General features: G+C 40.7%; 2 protein-coding genes across 2 annotated transcripts; one reads left to right on the plus strand and one right to left on the minus strand.

Annotated features, from left to right (window-relative positions):
* Positions 1–6,700: 6,700 nt before the first annotated feature.
* On the plus strand, positions 6,701–8,336 carry ankrd34c (ankyrin repeat domain 34C; the record flags this gene model as incomplete). The annotated part of the gene is given in 2 exon segments (XM_080027651.1): positions 6,701–8,272; positions 8,274–8,336. Coding segments are annotated over 2 exon segments (1,635 nt in total).
* A 603-nt stretch (positions 8,337–8,939) lies between these two features.
* LOC307250251 (retinol dehydrogenase 13-like) lies at positions 8,940–13,864 on the minus strand. The gene is made up of 7 exons (XM_080027280.1): positions 13,617–13,864; positions 11,710–11,850; positions 11,418–11,609; positions 11,167–11,328; positions 10,928–11,044; positions 10,590–10,794; positions 8,940–9,546 (listed from the first exon to the last, which is right to left on the minus strand). The coding sequence occupies exons 1-7, from the start codon at positions 13,687–13,689 to the stop codon at positions 9,450–9,452; spliced, it is 987 nt and encodes a 328-aa protein (XP_079883406.1). The 5' UTR covers positions 13,690–13,864; the 3' UTR covers positions 8,940–9,449.
* Between the last annotated feature and the right edge of the window lie 3,770 nt (positions 13,865–17,634).

Genomic DNA, 17,634 nt, shown 5'->3' on the forward strand with positions numbered 1-17,634 from the left:
TTGGTTTGCACTGCAAGATGTGAGAGAACGGAAGGACGGATGAAGGAGACGGAGGCAGGAGAGTAGTGGAACCATTTCAAAATGTCAAGTATGAGAAAGTAGCACTTCTCAATATGAAAAGATCAAAATGTCTGAAAATGTGTTGTACTTGGCAGGACATGATCATGAGTGGGTAAGGGGCAGTGTTAAAATCACTGGAAGCCTACTGTATGTGAGGGGTTGGCAGGTTTTTAAGTTGCTAAGCTAAATCTGCAAAGGTAGGAGGGAGGCGTGGAGCCGTCCATATTGCAAATCTGCAGCAGGGTTTGTGCCAGTTCATTGCTGTCACAACCCACACATACACTTGATACAATCGCAAAGACACCAAATGCCATGAGAATGTCAAACTCTTTAAAGAGACAACCAGCACACAGGAAGACACACAAACAGCCCCACTCAACAACAGAGGATCTATACTTGGCAAAAATGGGCTCCTCCTGTGTTGAAATCAAAATGGAGTTTTCAGAGTGGAAAATATGGGCAGGATAAAAAACACAAGATCTCCCACCATGTGAGTTAATTGTATAGAATCAGCTCATGTAAATCTTCCTGTAGGGGAGAACGGGGTAATATGTCACACGGGTAGGTTGTCACAATCGTTATATCTCGGAACCAGAAGGTGCTGTCTGTTAAATTTTGGTATGTAAATATCCACAACTGGGATCAGAGGTCACCTACATAGTCTTCCTTGGAGTTAGACTGCTGAATTTGAGGTGAGAGGACTGTTAGTGTTTTTCATGTCAAATTGAAAATATTTAGCTCCTCAGTATTTTTCTTCTAGGCTTTTACACAATGGGTTTATAACAAAACACTTGTTACCCTAAAAAAGTGTGAAGGGTAAGCTATAGTTTAGATTGTGCAGTATATTTTCCGGCCTTTACTCAGAAAAACGGCGTTGGTAGTGGGTTGATGAAAGAAGACGCAGTTTGAGGCAGATGAGGAGGTCTTCAGGAACAATTCTTTTATTTACAACAAAACTCATCCTGCAGTCAAAACGAAGCCAATAAAAAGTTAAAGTGTTTGTAGCCAAAAAACTAATAGAGGTACATGCATAAAACCAAAAGCTATGAAAAGTTCCTATATCCTAAAAGACCCGATTTTTCCAGACTTGTGGCTGCTTTTAACCCTAACCAGCTCCACCCTAATGGTCAGAGGGCAACCTCTGGCCCCTAGAGGACATCCTGAGTTTAGTCATCACCTAGAGTCGATATGTCACGTTGGCCAAGAAGTCTGATTCAGCAACTTTTAAGACAATGCTGATGATGATGATGATGATGGTGGCCAGGGTCAATAAACTACTGTTAACTCTTAGCCAGACTGTCTTTGATTAACTCACAAGACAGTCACCTTTGTGTGAAATTTTAATGATCTACAGGTCAGCCTTGAGGGTTTCCTCACTCAGGCAGCTGACATCCCTGACTTTGCCCTTGCCAGATGAGGCTAACTGTCTTTGTCTCCTCTGTAGCAGTAGACCTTAATATAAAATGTATAGTCACATAATACACTACAGTAATCTTAGAATGTGTCATAACAAAATACTACAATTGTTTTTAGCAAGCTAATTAGTTGTCAGATGGTTGTTGGCCTTGATGCTAGCAAGAAATTCCAGTTGGGGTTGGTCGTCACATGTTTTGGGGGGTTGGTTGTCACATGTTATCCAAAGGGTGCAGCAAGGAAAGGAACCCAATAACAAAAGAAAATGTCAAGCTGTATCCTCACTGACACCCCAGAGAAGGAGAGAATAGAGCAGGAAAGGCAGCTAGCATGCAAAAGAGAAAAAGGGCAACAAAATCAAAACGACCCAGTGCTTCCCAAACTAGACCAGTTGCCAAGGCTACTGCACCCCAGTGCACTCCACCCCAGCTGGGGAAGAAGAAACAGAAGAGAAAGAGACAGGAGGAGGAATCTTCATCAGATGAAGAGGATAGTTTGTGTTTGGTTTGTATGGAAATGTTCTCCAGCACCCGTTCAGGGGAGGTATGGGAGAAGTGTTGTATGTGCAACCAGTGGGCACACAATCTCTGCTTAGTTAGTGAGCAGACCCTACAGTTGCCATCACTGTAACTCAGATAGTGAATGTGTGTATCGTGGTTGAGTAGGCTATTATTGTTAGACCTATTTGTTTTGTTCTTTATGTTGTTACATACAGTAGGTTGGTCTTAATATGGATTTCCTTTTTGTTTATTCCTTGCTCATTTTGTGTTAAGATGCATAAAGTTATGTAGGCCTATTTTTCAACTTGACAATGAAATTAAACTTTCAAATGTAGTTCCGCTTTCTTGCCTATTTTTAAGATTTTTCCCATTAAGATAACATTGTGACAAACAACCCCATAGTGTGTGACAACCGACCCCTTGATGGGGTTGGTTGTCACAATGTGTTAGAGTGTCTTTGATGGTAAATGTATTCTTTATTACAATAAGTTAGAAAAAGTGAGGGGTTCACATTTGAAGCCAACACCTTAAGCTTCAATTTAATGTAGGAATGACTATTGAAAGATGTTTAGGTGATGAGCAATTCTCACTAGAGTAAAAAGTGTGCCTACTTACCCCGGTCTCCCCTACTTCACAGTATCAAAAACCATTCAGTATGACAGCGGTGCGTTTTTTTTAATATCGATGATATTAGATTCAGATGTGTCTGGGCTAATTTTTATTTCTAATACAGACATTTTCCCAGTCTTAGCACATCTTATTCTCCATTTCATTAGTCAATCTTTAAAACCTGAAGAGGTTTGACAATTTTGGAAATACACTTATTTGCTTTCCTGCATACATTTATATGAGAAGATTGATACCATTCAGGTGTTTGAACCCAACATTGTCGGCCAACTGCCGGCTAACTTTGGTTAGCACAACAGGGAAAAAACAGGGAAAACCGCTAAAAAAACAGAAGTGTAAAAACAACAAATGGATGTTTGCTCAGAGCAGTTTACCTGGCAGTTACTGCCCCTTGTTTTTATGCTAAACTTAGTTAGCCAGCAGTTCAGGTGATGCGTGCTCTTCAAATACTGGTTGTGTCACATTCTTCTCACCCGTCTGTAATAATTTTTAAATTTGTTCTTTGAAGCCTTTTTAAGATATTAAAATTCTAAATTTTTACCACTGATCCCTTTTAAATACAAATGTATTGTGACATTGTTTGCCATTGTAAAACCTGAGTTAAGGTTTGTTTGAGTGAAGGTTTGTTGTTGTTTGAAACCAATGAATCAAGGGATTTATTTAGTGATGATGATGAGGCTGCTGTTTAACCCACTTTCCCTTGTTTGTTCCACTGATGATGTGCATCACTGTTTCACGCTCTCATATCTTTCACTTTCAGAGTTCAAATAAAATGCATTCTGTGTCAATATCCTTGATGGGCCTAAATTCTACACGTACGTACTTCATCATGAATCCTAAACACGATTAATTACAAATTAAAATATTTTGTGAAATAGCCCTGTTCATCCTGAAACAAAGACAATGTGCAAGTACAAATATGGGAAGTTAATACGAGACTTTGAGTGTGATATATCTGAACGAAACTTTTCTGACATCATTGCGAAAATTTGCCTTCCAGACATGTAATAAAAATACGATTTAAAAAATAGGCATAGTGGCTCATTCAGCGGCTGGTACCAGGATAGTCTATTGAGAATCCATTTCTTTTTTTCTTTGAAACACCGACATTGGTTGGAGATTAGTGCCAGGCATTGTATTTTTGTGCTGCTGAAGACATTGTGGTCAGACTCTCAATTTGACGTCTGTTGATAACTTTTGCACGTACTTTGTGGGGATCTATTAATGTTCCGAGCTACTGTAGACTGTTGAGTAGAAAATCTCACAATGCAGACGGGAGAATAAGGTTATATTTAGAAAGGAGGGGAGGAAGAGCAGCAGCTGCGATGTAAGATATCTGGAAATGGAAACTGCTCCCAGGAGTGACAGGGCTTATTCTCTCCACTTTCATTATTTATTTTCCCTTTAATATACCACAGATGACAACAGCTTTGGGGCAGAGATCACGCCATATGAGGACTACTGCTGGCGTTCCTGTGCCAATCAAATGCCCAACAATTATAACTACATGATACACCATTTAAATAGCAGCCAGGCTTAAGATTTTCCTTTTTTTCCAAAAGCATTGAGACAACTAGTTCTAGCGTATCTTAAGTGATTTACCTTGACCAAATAAATATATTGACCAAATCAGGAGCAGAACTTTCCACATACATTTCTATCACAACATCTCTTGAATTGGAGGAGGGATGTATTCTTTTGACTTGGTGACTACAGTATCTGCTGTTTTATAAAACCACATTCACTGTGTGCCTTAGTAAACAGCATGTCCCTGGGCACTCAGGAGGCAATCACAGGTGAGAAATCACTGCTAGAATTGACGACTGGAGTCCTGAGACATCAAGTGTTTGGATGGGTCATAAAGTGATTAGTCCCAGTCTCAGGGGGAAAGAGCAGGGGTCAGAGGACTAATAACTGAATGTGGTGGTGGTGGTGGCTTACTTGTGCAAAAAAAAAAACACACCATGAAAAAAAGGTGTATTAGTATTTGAGTAAATGCCACAAAAGCCTCTCGATCCTTGGTGGAATGGTATGCTATGTGTCTGATTTACCTGTTCCTTGCAGGGCTCAGAACATCACTGTTCTCATTAGAAACTGCTTCTGTGCTGTCTCATAGCAACCTAAAAATAGAAATGGAAAATTAGGCTGGATAGCTGTATGGCTGCTACAAGTTTTGGCCTTTTTAATTGTGCAGTACATTATACTGTATATATATATGCTATATACATAATGTTGGATATTATGTCAAATATGATATCTGACGTTAATGTGAAAGAATCCCCATGCATCTGCCATATTGGCATGTGGGGAAGCAGTGTGATGGTGACCCAGAACAGATTTCTTAGTTATATTTTACAGCTGAATTGTCTTCGCTGTGCCCCTTATAGGAAGACTTTCGTTATACTAACAACTTACACTGATGCTCCACACTGCAGATAGATTCAATATTATTTAGGCCTATACCATAGAGTTCCAATCTGAGGCTTGGATTCACAAATATAAAACAATTAAAGTAAATATAACTAAAGAACTAAAAAGAAGCTAAATTGTAATTGAAATTCCCTCGTTTCACGGGTAGGCCCCCGTTTCGCACAAATTATGCTTTTGGAAATCATTAAAATAAGATTCACACACGCAGAACATTTACATGTCTTTGGTTGGAAACACTCGCTTGGTTTGGGTCCTGCAGCTATAATAAGATCAGGACAGAGGTTTTTCATCAGACTCAATTTATTTCGGTCGACGCTGACGTCAAGAGCATACACGTTTCACTCAACAAGCAAGAAAGTAAGTTATTTATAACCCAGCGTCTCCAGGTTGTGATCCTTGATTGCGCAGTGAAAGGAATACTCCCCATTGGACTGATGTAGTGCGCCTCCATAACAAAAGCCACGCAGCTCATGTGCTATATGGTACCAGAGAGAGGTACGGCATTCTGTTACCTAAAGTAGAACGCGTCGATGGGGACAGTCACGGCTGGAAAATAGGGATATGTTGCAAATAACAGCAACAAACTTTATGTTTTGAGTCATCCCTTTCTCCAGATTTTCTTCCATCTTTCTAACGTGACAGAACTCTGGGTACTTCAAACATGGAAAGCTTCTCATCTGACCAGGTAAGTCACTAAGTTGCTCTGCGAAAATATTAAACTTCAAAATGATTATAAAACGAAGATTAATTCATTCAACATCATGTAGTTCACATATTGCGTTGCTGATTCCTTGATGTAATATGAGGTTGGTCGAAACAGATTTAACCATCACATTATTAGCCAAAATTAACCTACATCAGACATACGGGTAATGTCACGTATAATGTAATCGAATAGGTAAACACGGTAGTAACATTTACAATGCAGGATTTAAATAAGAATTAGACGACGAACCCAATCATTTCTAATGAAGCGCGTCTCTGTCGCCAAGTTATCCGAGATGAGCACCATGGACAGCGACTCTAACGCCTCACAGTGTGCCGTTATTTCATGTCGCCGGTCTAAACAGATTGTATTGTCACTTTCTTATTTTCAAGATATAAATAAATACGTAGAGGTACAGTCTCTTGGACACATTTGTGTTTCCAATAGAGAGAGATGAACCAAGCTGGTGTTTTGCGCACGTGCACACAGGTTGGTGGATGCTCTGGTTTGTCGCTTACATAAATATAATGGAAAAAGACACGTGCGAGCTGCTGTGGTGAGACGGATAATAAGATCAACTTCGATTTTAAAATGCAAATGTCACTGCCTGATCACCTGTCAGTGTTGGTTTTGAGAATCTAACAGGTGCTCCTGCATGGACATGATTTTGAGGCATAGGCATGAAGAGTTTACCCATTGGAATTTTTTTTTGCATAACCTGTATGATTTATTTTATAAAGCATATATTTTCTTCATCAGAAATCTATTATAGTAAGTTATATTTATAACCATTAAATAGTAACAGACTGCCACCTGCTGGTGGTGAGGATTAAGCCAAACTTTAGAGGAACAAACATTGAGTCTTGTAAAGATGTTACAATGTGAGCTGAACTACTTCAATGATTTCTTCAAAGGGCTGTGAGCTGTAAGTTCAACAAGGAGAAGATCTGTGATGGGCTCGCAAATGGCAGACATACTGGAACTGAGGACAGACGGGAACTCCCTCCTGAAGGCGGTATGGCTCAGACGCTTAAGACTCACCAGGCTCCTGTTGGAAGGAGGTGCGTACATCAACGAGAGCAATGATCGCGGAGAGACGCCACTCATGGTGGCCTGCATGTCCCCACACAATGACCAGCAGAGTGTAAGCAAGTCCAAACTGGTGAGATATCTGCTGGACAACCAGGCAGACCCCAACATGCAGGACAAAGCGGGTAGGACAGCTCTGATGCAAGCCTGCATCCACAAGGCTGGGCACGAGGTGGTGGATCACCTGCTGAGCAACGGAGCTGATCCCAGTCTAGAGGACAGGAGCGGGGCCTCAGCCCTGGTCTATGCCATCAACGCAGACAATAAGGAGACACTAAAACTGCTCCTGGATGCATGCAAAGCTAAAGGCAAGGAGGTCATTATAATCACCACGGACAAGTCACCTTCCGGCACTAAAACTACCAAACAGTACTTAAATGTCCCCCCATCACCAGATCTTGTGGACAAGTCATCCCCAACACACTGCACCTCTCCGTCGGATGTTGACATCACTGCATCTCCCGCACCTGACCAAGAGCAACAAAACATAGTCTTCAGTTTCCAGACCAAACTGAAAACCTCTACTTCTTCGTCAATGCTCGCCAACGGGCCCACGTCTCCGACACGCCGGCCCGCGAACCCCAAACGTGCGCGTTTGCCTCAGCTGAAGAGGCTGCAGTCGGAGCCTTGGGGGCTGATTGCTCCCTCAGTCCTGGCTGCAGCCGCCGCCACCTCCCACGAGGAGAGTAAGAAAGCCAGCTCTGATGAGGATGTTGTTGCGGGGGTGAACGGACTCTCTCTGAGTAAGAGGTCAGCTCTATCTCGACAGAGCAGTGTGGATGGTAAAGACAGCTTATTCCCAGTGGTGGCGGAACAACCCTGCAAAATGACAACCTCACCGTCGGTTCCCCCGACGTCCAAAACGTTGTACGAGAGATCTCTAGGCCAGCACCAGCCGCTGGCCCGGCACAGCACCGTGCCCACAGAGCAGGAGGGCAGCAGCTGCAGCAGTGGACTCAGCAGTCTCAGAGACACAATGCAGAGGAGACGTCTGGAAAACGATCACTATGACTCAGACTCACAGCTCTATTCAGACTCTGTCATGTTAGACTCTCCTAAGATCCCAGTGGAGCGAAGGAAACTTAACACCTCCCCACTAACGATGCTGACCAGCTCCAGAGAATCTCTAGACAGCAGCGTCAGCCCGTCCTCTCCCAGCACGGCACACAGGCGTGCACACGGCCTCCTGGAGAGGAGAGGCTCAGGCACACTGCTGCTGGACCACATCTCACACACCAGGCCTGGCCACCTGCCCCCTCTCAACGTCAACCCCAACCCTCCTATTCCTGATATTGGGGCTAGTAGCAAGCCCTCCTCACCTCTGGCCACAGGTTTTAGATCTATAGCTCCGGTAGCACCAAACACACCAAAGAGAGGCGGCCTCATGTCCAAGAAGAAACTTGTGAGAAGGCACTCTATGCAAGTGGAGCAGATGAAACAGCTTTCAGAATTTTGAAGAGGTGGCTCCTCAGTTAGTGTTGATGTTTATGCAGCACATATTGTGGGAGTAGATATGTTAACATCATAAATTGTCAGGAAGTACATCCATAGGTTTAGCTGTGTAGACTCGCATCCATCTAGATGTTGAATAATGTATTATTTATATAATTAAATATATATATATATATTAAAACTGAGCAATATAGTTAGATTTCCTCTGTGTAACACCCAACCTTAAGGATTGTCTTTTTAACTTCAAAAATCTGCTGTATATGTATTACAGTTTTGAATGTAAACGCTGAGACATGGTACTATTCCTTCCTATTCCTCTGAACTAGCTCTCTTTTATGATAATGTAATGTGTAAGGAACATACAGGGTCCATTTGTAGCCTGCAGGCCACTTGGGTGCACTTTGTGCATATGTAAGTAGCAGCGTTAATGGATTTTCTTTGGTGAAGAAAAATGTGATTCACTTGTCTGAGATGTAGCTTTGAGTAATATGAAATTTGACTGTTTGTAGCAAATGTGTACAAAGTGCCTTCAAGACAAAGAAACCTTAAAAAAAAAAAAAAAAGTGGACAGATACATGTAATGTATTAGGAGCATTTTCAATTCATGATGTAACCAAAATGTGTTTTATTCTAATATTGTTGGTCTCACATGGAACAAAAATTAAGACTAAAGAATACACGTGGTTTGAGGGAATTAAAAAACATGCCTTAAGAAACAGGTAAAACGACGGGCTATGTATAACAGCACTTTATTGCCCAGGAGGAGGGGAAAATAATAATGTGTTACAAAAAACTTTCAAAGCACACATAATTCTTACAATGACGAATTCAACTAACTTTGAATGGCATTCAAACCCTTAGTCAACACAGACATCGGTGAATATTTGTCAATTAAAAAATGTAATTCCATGCTAATGGCAATCAAAACTAAAGATCACACAGCTTCCATGTAACCTACCTGTGAAGCACTGCTTCTACTCAACACTTTAACCCATAGTATTTTTGTAGTAGTTTGTTGTTTATTCTGAATAAATGTCCTCACTTGTGATTTGTTTGCTAGTTTTCTGTTAGTTTACTCATAAGTTACATGAAGTGAGAGCTCAGCTGGTCATTAGAGAGAGGAGTCGCCCTTTCTCAGGCCACTTGGTTGTCCATGGTCAGTGTCACTGCGATTATGTCAGACCAACCATAGAGGCACTCAGATCCCACAGCTTCTTGGCAGCTTCATCGTCCAGACCCTGAGGGGCCGCTGTTTTAGGGGCGCAGTCACTGTAATCAGTGCAGAATTCAATGTTTAAAACACATGACTCCATCCTACCTCACAGTTCTGTGTGCTTTAGTCACAAGAATAATTTATCATTCAGGATACAATGATGAATAAGAACAGAAACCACATGCAATACAATACTGTAATAGTTTAATATCGCATCCAAGATAATGATGGTAATTCAGAGTATCCTGTGAAAGTGATGTTCAATAGAAGGAATATCTAACTAGTTTAAGTTTGTTTGATTTATAAAGAGCAGAGATGTTAATGTGTGCGTAAAAGCACAATACATTAGTTTACCAAAAGTCAAACAGTCATTCAGAACTGCCGGACAGCAAAACAGTTCAGATAATGTTTGCAGTGGTGGAAGTAAAGACATGTTTCAGACAGGTTTATTTGATTACAGACAGGGCAAAGCACCGGGATCCACATGTGGCCCAAAAGCCCAGGTTCCCTGTCATGCCATTGGTTTGTGGAATTTGAATAATTGTTATTTTGTGTGGGAATATGCACTACCAAAGCACAATATCCACTGGTTTGATGAGGGCCTTTAGTTTATTACCTGCTCTTGAAAAGGTTCCCTGTGCTATAAACTAGTTTTCAAATTGGAGCCATGGCAGTCCTGTGCCGTTTGTGAATTTTTTTGGATCTGCGATTCTGTAACAAAAACTTTGAAAACCCGGTCAAGCCAGCCAAACTATGATGTGCTGTTAGGGTACCGGTGCTTGGAATAACCAGAAAAGGCAGAGAGTACGCCGCTACTGTACCAGCACAAATAGTGGGTACTGATCATGAAAGCTAATAATGTGTAGGTGGCTCTTTTGTAGGTTCTTCTGCTGCCCCCAACTGGCCAAAACACTATTATTAAGTCTAGTGTAATGATCTTCTAGTATAAGCATACTGTACATGGTGCATTGGACCAAGCAGATTAAACCGGCCACCACGGTAACTTGACACATATTGACGCCAGTGCATTGACACTGTATCACAATATTATTTGAGATATTTTGTATTAATCATGGCTGTGTCACCTTTAATGACTCACCTGTAGTACAAGCCGCTTTCGTTCTGCAGGCTCTCCTGCACAGCGCAGTAGATGGTGGTCTGAGCGCCTTCTGTTGGAGACTTGAGTAAGTACTTGAGGGGTGCGAACACAACTCTCTTCCAGAGGGGAATCGTGGGCATGAAGTGTCGGCCGAGCTCAGTCCGGATTACCCCAGGGTGGAGGCTGTATGTCGTTACTCCGGTACCTGCAAAACAAAAAGACATAAGGTGTGGTGAAGACATAGAATGACAATGGTTCCCCAACATGAAACATACTGTAGTTTTATATTTGTAAAATATTGCATAAAGTCTTGTGAGAGATATAGAACAAATCAATACCTTGTAGCCTTTTAGCCAGCTCTCTTGTAAAGAGGACATTAGCTAGTTTACTTTGTCTATAGCTTTTCCAAGGGTGGTAATCTTTGTCCTGATTTATGTCATCAAAGTGGATTTGACCTGTTGAGAGTTAAGGCAGTATATTGTTGTTATGTGAGTGATCAATATTACGGTAAATAGAAGTGAAAAGGATTACATCTGTATCATATGAAGTGAAGCAGAAAAATAAAAAAAAGCCGCACCTTTCTCATGAGCCAAACTGGAGACGCTGACGACACGGCTCGGAGCCGAACTCTTGAGGAGATCCAACAGGCAGTTTGTTAGGAGGAAGTGGCCCAGGTGGTTAGTACCAAACTGCATTTCAAAGCCGTCTTCGGTCTGCCATTTTGGACAGCTCATGACACCTAAAGCAACAAGTGTTAGGGGAAGTTTGCAACAAATGATGTATCGCAGCATCCGGGGTCAGATGTGATTCATACATCTACACATCTACCTGCATTATTGATGAGAATGTCCAGCCTCTGTTCACTGGCCAGGACCTCCTTGGCGAACTGTCGTACCGATTGTAGAGATGCCAAGTCCAACTTCATGGTGACAACGTTATCATTTCCGCTACTCTTTCTTACATCCTCTGCAGCTTTATTAGCTCTGTCCATGTCTCTACAGGCCAGAATGACCCTTGCGCCTGCAGCACAGCAGCAAGAACGTTCACGTGTCAAAGAAAGGTGGATATTTGAATAGAATAGAATAGAATAGAATAGGAAAAACCCAGCCGAGTCACTAACCTCTTTTGGCCAGGTCCACAGCGGTTTCTTTTCCGATCCCAGTGTTGGCTCCAGTGATCAACACTGTCTTTCCATTCAACGAGGCCTTGCTGCGACACACTCCACCTGCCATCCATTTCTTCACACTAAACAGTCCCACTCCTGTAAGAAAAGTCCATTCAGTTACAGTACAGAAAACCTACAGTACCTCTTTTTCTTCACAGACAGCGTAGAGCAGGGGTGTCAAACTCTGGCCCGCGGGCCAAATCTGGCCCGTTTCAATATTTAATCTGGCCCGCGAACCAATTCGGCAATTCCATTCAATTTGGCCTGCGAAAAAAAAAAAAAAAAAAAAAATCATGATTTTTTTTTTTTTTTTTTCTCATGTGGAGCCTGTTGCCATATTGGCACGTCGCACACGCTCCCAACCGTTAGGACACTCGCATAGCTTACCACTAGGAATGTCTGCTGAAAGTTCCACAGCTCAGGATTTTAAGCCATGAATTGATGAATTTGCATTGAAGAAAATATGTCAGTTTTCTAATGGCTGTAAATAGGCCAATCTATGGGGCTAAATAGCATGCTAATATGATGATTGATTGTGTCAACTGTCTAAGGATGAATGCTAACATTATCTGGTTTCTAACTTTTGCCTGAAGTTACAATATAGCTCACTAACTAACGTTAGATACCCGCTGATAGCCCACCCCTTTTGTTTCCATTGGTGGCTTTGCATTTCATTACCAATGTAAAGTGACATAAATAGTTAACACTGGTGCTGGGTCATGATTCCTATAAAAAAATAAAATAAAAAAACGTGATATGTTTTGAATGTGCAGAAAGTTTTGAAAAATCCAAGAGAAAACATATTGTGGCTCAATCCAGGATGCCTGAGAGCCTTACTGCATTATAGTCCTTTATAATTGTTTCACCAGGAACCTGAATGTTGTCTTTTCCTTTACAAAAATAAAGACATTTCCACAATAAATTGACGCAGAAAAGGCACAGAAAACCAAAACAGAAAAATCCACCAGAATACAGGAAATTAAGTGTTTGACGCACAAACATTTCTGGGGGGGCACACCCATACCCCCCACATATAATTTGTCCCCCAAAATATGTAAACAAAATCTAGCCTATGCCTCGTATGTACGCAGGTTATATACCTAGATATGTTGTTTGAGTTTTGGATTAAAAAGAAGGCATGTCAGTAAGCGACATGTCTGGCCCTTCGTGTGATTATCATGTCGTAATTCGGCCCTTTGTGAAAATGAGTTTGACACCCCTGGCGTAGAGGACTGTTCACAGGGACTGCACCTGTTCATTTTGTATCAAAATATCTGTGCGGCCATTTAAATCATTCAGGTTTATAATTCAAACTACTACAACCACTTTGATGATAGTATTCAGTCATTTGTAAAATAAAAGAACAAAGCAAACATCTGCTCTCTGTCGTTCTGGATTGAAGCATGCCTTCAATTTAGATCTTCCATTTTCAAATACGCTCCCTTAAGGTCTTTGAAAAATATATTGAAAAGTTTATTTTTTGGTTGCAGTCGTTATTGTAATAATGAGGACTGCTTCTTTTATTTTTTACAATTTATTTACATGTCAGGACTCACATAGGCCTACATGAACCATCTGTCGACTTGTTCATCCCCCTTTCTATCTGTTGAAATAACATCATGTGACCATATTGACACACTGTTGAATACAATGAGAGCACTTTAGCCTTTTTTAATTTTAACTATGGGTAAATAGTTATTATCCAGCCTTCTTATGAGCTATTATGCAGCAACTACATAAGATACAAACAAAAAATGTCAGACAACATTTTAATAACATCAAAGCAAGGTGAGAATTGTTTTCCCCATCTAACACAACATTCAATCACATAAACATAAATGGAGTGTGAGTGCATTAACTACCTGTGACAGTCACCAGAGCAATAGTTTTCGGATACTGGAAAGCAAACGATCGTATCGCTGTGAAGGTCTGCATCGTCGTCCTGTTGTTCGTTGTACTGTTTTTAAGATTGAATTATACCTTTCTCATTGGAGCTGTGCCTCTGTTCAGACGCTGTATCTTAGGCATGGGCTAAAAAATTACCGAAAGCTAACAAGAAATGCGTTCCCAAAGTCGCATTTCGATTTCAGTGCAGCTCATGGACATATGCAGCTTCATAACACAGGAAGTAGCCTACTCATGGACCTGGAAGTACCATGGACCTATGGGAAGTTCCCATGGAAGTACCGCCCACCGTCAACCTGAATAAGCTGTGTTCGGAACGCCGTACTAACGTCCTACTCATACTCATTTTGACTTCAATTTGAGTAGGCTATGTGACGGTTGGGTATGCGAGAAATTCCCGGATGAGTACTAACTTCCGGGAAGATTTTGGGTATGAATGCACTGGGTCAATTCTACCCTCCCAGGAAAATGAAATATTTTCGAGCAAGTTGCTAGGCAACGACATTGTTTGGGGTCCGCGATCTGACAACTGTACGTGCAGTCATTCATAAAACTCTTACAATAGATAAGAGATGAAGATAAATACCTAACATTAGAGTTACTAAGTGAAATGAGTGATGTGAGTCTGATAGTGGAGAGAGATCAGAACAGATCGCTGTTCCACACACCGCAGCTCGTCCAGCTGACAGACAGCTGAGTGCTGTCGATGATGAGCCGGACAGAGAGCGTCGGAGGGATCCTCCGCCTCAAAACATAATTATAAAACATGAGGTCTAAACACAGATGATGAACACAGGACTGTAAACATCTAGTTCAATATCTAACCTGTAGAGGGCGGTTATACGCTAAACAGCGTCTTAACTGCCTGAATCTTATAAGAAGAAGAAGAAATTCTTCATTTTTCATTTTTCATTTTCATTTAACTTTTATTTATCCTCGAGAGACCAATTGAGGGGTGACCCTCATTTTCAATGGTGTCGAGTTCAAACAAATTCCAAGGAAAAAAAACAATGCATACACAATATTCAATGCAAATACATCAAATACACAACAACAGGTGAAGAGAAGAAAAAACAAAAAGCAAAAAAACAATTGAAACATTTACATAGTGGTGAAGAGTGGCAGCAATTGAAATGAAATTAAATAGGTGAAAGTACAATATAGCCTAATTAAAACAGTTACAGGTAGAGTTTGGCAGATTTAAGATAGTTTGTTTAAATTGATTAAAGGATATGAAGGTATTTAGTTTTATTTGTTTACCTATTTTCTGTCCCTGTGCTTTTGTTTTGCAGTTATCAAGAACTGGACGAGAAAGGACAAAGTGTTTTGACTACTGACTTCAAACTCTTTAAATAAAGCCTCACATATTTTCATTAAACAATGTGTTTATGTCTATTTATGAATTTTTAAATATTTATTTTATTTTTATTTTAATATAATTGAAGTGTAATAAATGATGAAGCATTTTCAAATAGTAGATACAGTATTATTGAAGAATGATGGATATTGAGTTATCTAGTAAGCTGCTTTCCCTCTCAAAGGCAGGGTTCCATAATGTGCCCTATATATACGTAGAGCAGCTTCTAAGGCATAAGGGTTGAGACACATTTGGTTCAAGGCCTTGATGAAGCGTCCTGCACCTTGGAGGCTCCTGAAGCACCTCGTTCCTGACCTGGAGAAAGTATTATTGTACAGGGACATGCACTGGTACAGCAACAATGTTTTTCATAGTAAAAGTAACTTAGTTTATGCTCCTTCAGCCAAGGTAAGCCATCACAGAATATAGATAAAGAGATTTGAGAGGTATAATACATTTATTATTTACTGCACACCAATGTTACAAACTGCAACATACAATTTCAAATACTGTCGTCGCCTGGCACTCCACGGGAACACCTGCAAGTACAATATGTTGTTTGTTAATCTTTTATTGGGCATTTATTGAACATACACTATAAGATTAGCATATGTATTCATAAGTACCTGATCTGCAATTAAAGTATGAAAATGAGACAACCAGTGGACACTCCTGGACAACACCTTGAAGACTTCCAAGTTGGAGGTCTGGTACAGTGGGCTGAGCTTCAAGATGTCTTTGAGAAAAACCTTGTTTCTGCTTTTAAAGCTCCCATATTATACACTTTTCGGTACTATTATACACCATATTATATGGTCTTAGTGGTCCCTAATAAGTTTTTCTTTAATTGTTTGCTGAAAAAAACTTTCAGATCATTTATTGTACTATGCTGATGTTCAGCTAATCTCACAATGGCCTATTTTTTAAAAAGAGCTGCAGCTCCCCTCGTAAATATACAATCTTTGAGCTCCTCCCGCCCCCTGTCCGGAAGCGAAGCCAGATAGGCCTCGCCCTCTGTCTGTCGGGGCCGTCAGGCCCCCAGGATTGTGCCTTTTCCGAGCAGCCAGCATGGACAGGTGGCCACGCCTGGTATAACACGCATTAGACTGTCTGGGACGGGTCCGTAAATCAAAATGGCGATCACATGAGCTCAGCCCCATTCATTCCCAATACAATTTCGTCAAACAAGAATGTATCTCCGCTAAATTTTTATGGATATCAATCAAAGGCTCATGCTTTTCTTTAGACCATGTACTAATAGGATGAAAGTTTTCGCTTTTCAAAACGCCACCGAAAGCGTTTTATAGCCGTTTTATTTTCAGTTTTAGCCGTTAGGCGTGTAGCCGCTAAAAGGAGCCGTAGTGAAACAACCGTTGCTTCGGCCGGCCCGGCCTCCGATGGCGGGAGGAATCTTCGTGTATCACTATATTACTTTACAACGACGGGGTGTAATTTAAAGATTACATACAGAGAATCATCGGGGATTAGTAATTTATACTTCCATGGTCGATAAACAATGCAACTGTGCCCGTCCCGCTTAGCTTAATGCACGGACATATTATAACGTTACACTGCTCGAGAATGAAACGTACCCTGCGCGTCATGCTTTAGGGGTGTGCCAGGCTCACATGAAAGCAGTATGGCAGCTTCCTTGTTGCTTCTCTGCGCCAATGAGCAGCTTCATAGGAATGAATGGGCGCCATGTTTCAATACGGTGTCCATTTCTTTATATGTCCATGGGGGCCGTGGACCAATAAGAAATAGGGGTGTGGGCTGCACAGTGGAAGCTTCTGGCTTTCCAGTTTGTGAGGTCAGAAACGAGGAGAATTCTGACTGGAGTATATTGGGGGGGAGGGGTGGGGGTTTCAGAAAGGGGGAGAGTGAGAAAAGGAGAGATTGTTATTTATTTTTATATTTTGGCAGTTTATAGGCACACCGTGGACCCATGGATATGTTAGAACACATTTAAAAAGTGCATTTAGCATAATATGTGACCTTTAAGAAGAAATTTAATATATTTACAATGATGACACTGAAGAAAACAGTCCTTATGAGAAGAATAAATGCAGTGTGCTTGTTTATTAACTGAAACAATCAAATAGAATATACAGAGAGTTCTATGCAGTTTAGGATATCTTTAACTACATTAGCATGAGTAGATTCTTCATCATACCTCTGTTCCTTTTCTTCTCCATGGTGGAAAAAAACGCATTTGTGAATCCAGCGACGTCAGGGGAGTCTTAAAAATCCACACATAAATACAGACCAATTCACACATGAATGCAAGGAAGTTCACAAATTAAAAGCCTTTTGTAAATTCAAATGTAACAGTTTGTATATAAATGTAACAACATCCAAACACATTTTTGATGAAAATTGCAAATCTTTTTTAAATTGATATATTTATGGATTTATATTACATTTATTTAAAACAAGACACATTTGTGTGTGGATCGGAAATGTGTTTGTGAAACTTTTTATTATAGATGGATTTATTTTACATTTATATATGACGGTATCCATTTGTGTGTGCATTGAAATGTATTTGTGAGAAGAGAGTCATTTATATATAAATCACAAAATGCAAGTGTGAATCCTTCTCTGTGCATTCATTAATA

This window comes from Ammodytes marinus, assembly GCF_949987685.1.
Source record: "Ammodytes marinus genome assembly, chromosome: 5".
NCBI classification, from domain to species: domain Eukaryota; kingdom Metazoa; phylum Chordata; class Actinopteri; order Uranoscopiformes; family Ammodytidae; genus Ammodytes; species Ammodytes marinus.

What these genes read in the sequence shown, in the direction of transcription:
- LOC307250251 (XM_080027280.1), bottom strand. Translation starts at nt 13,689, where the DNA reads ATGCAGACCTTCACAGCGATACGATCGTTTGCTTTCCAGTATCCGAAA. An exon ending in CAGTTTGGCTCATGAGAAAG is followed by an intron (nt 11,045 to 11,166) that starts GTGCGGCTTTTT and finishes AACTCTCAACAG; the next exon opens with GTCAAATCCACTTTGATGAC. An exon ending in GCTGGCTAAAAGGCTACAAG is followed by an intron (nt 10,795 to 10,927) that starts GTATTGATTTGT and finishes TTTGTTTTGCAG; the next exon opens with GTACCGGAGTAACGACATAC.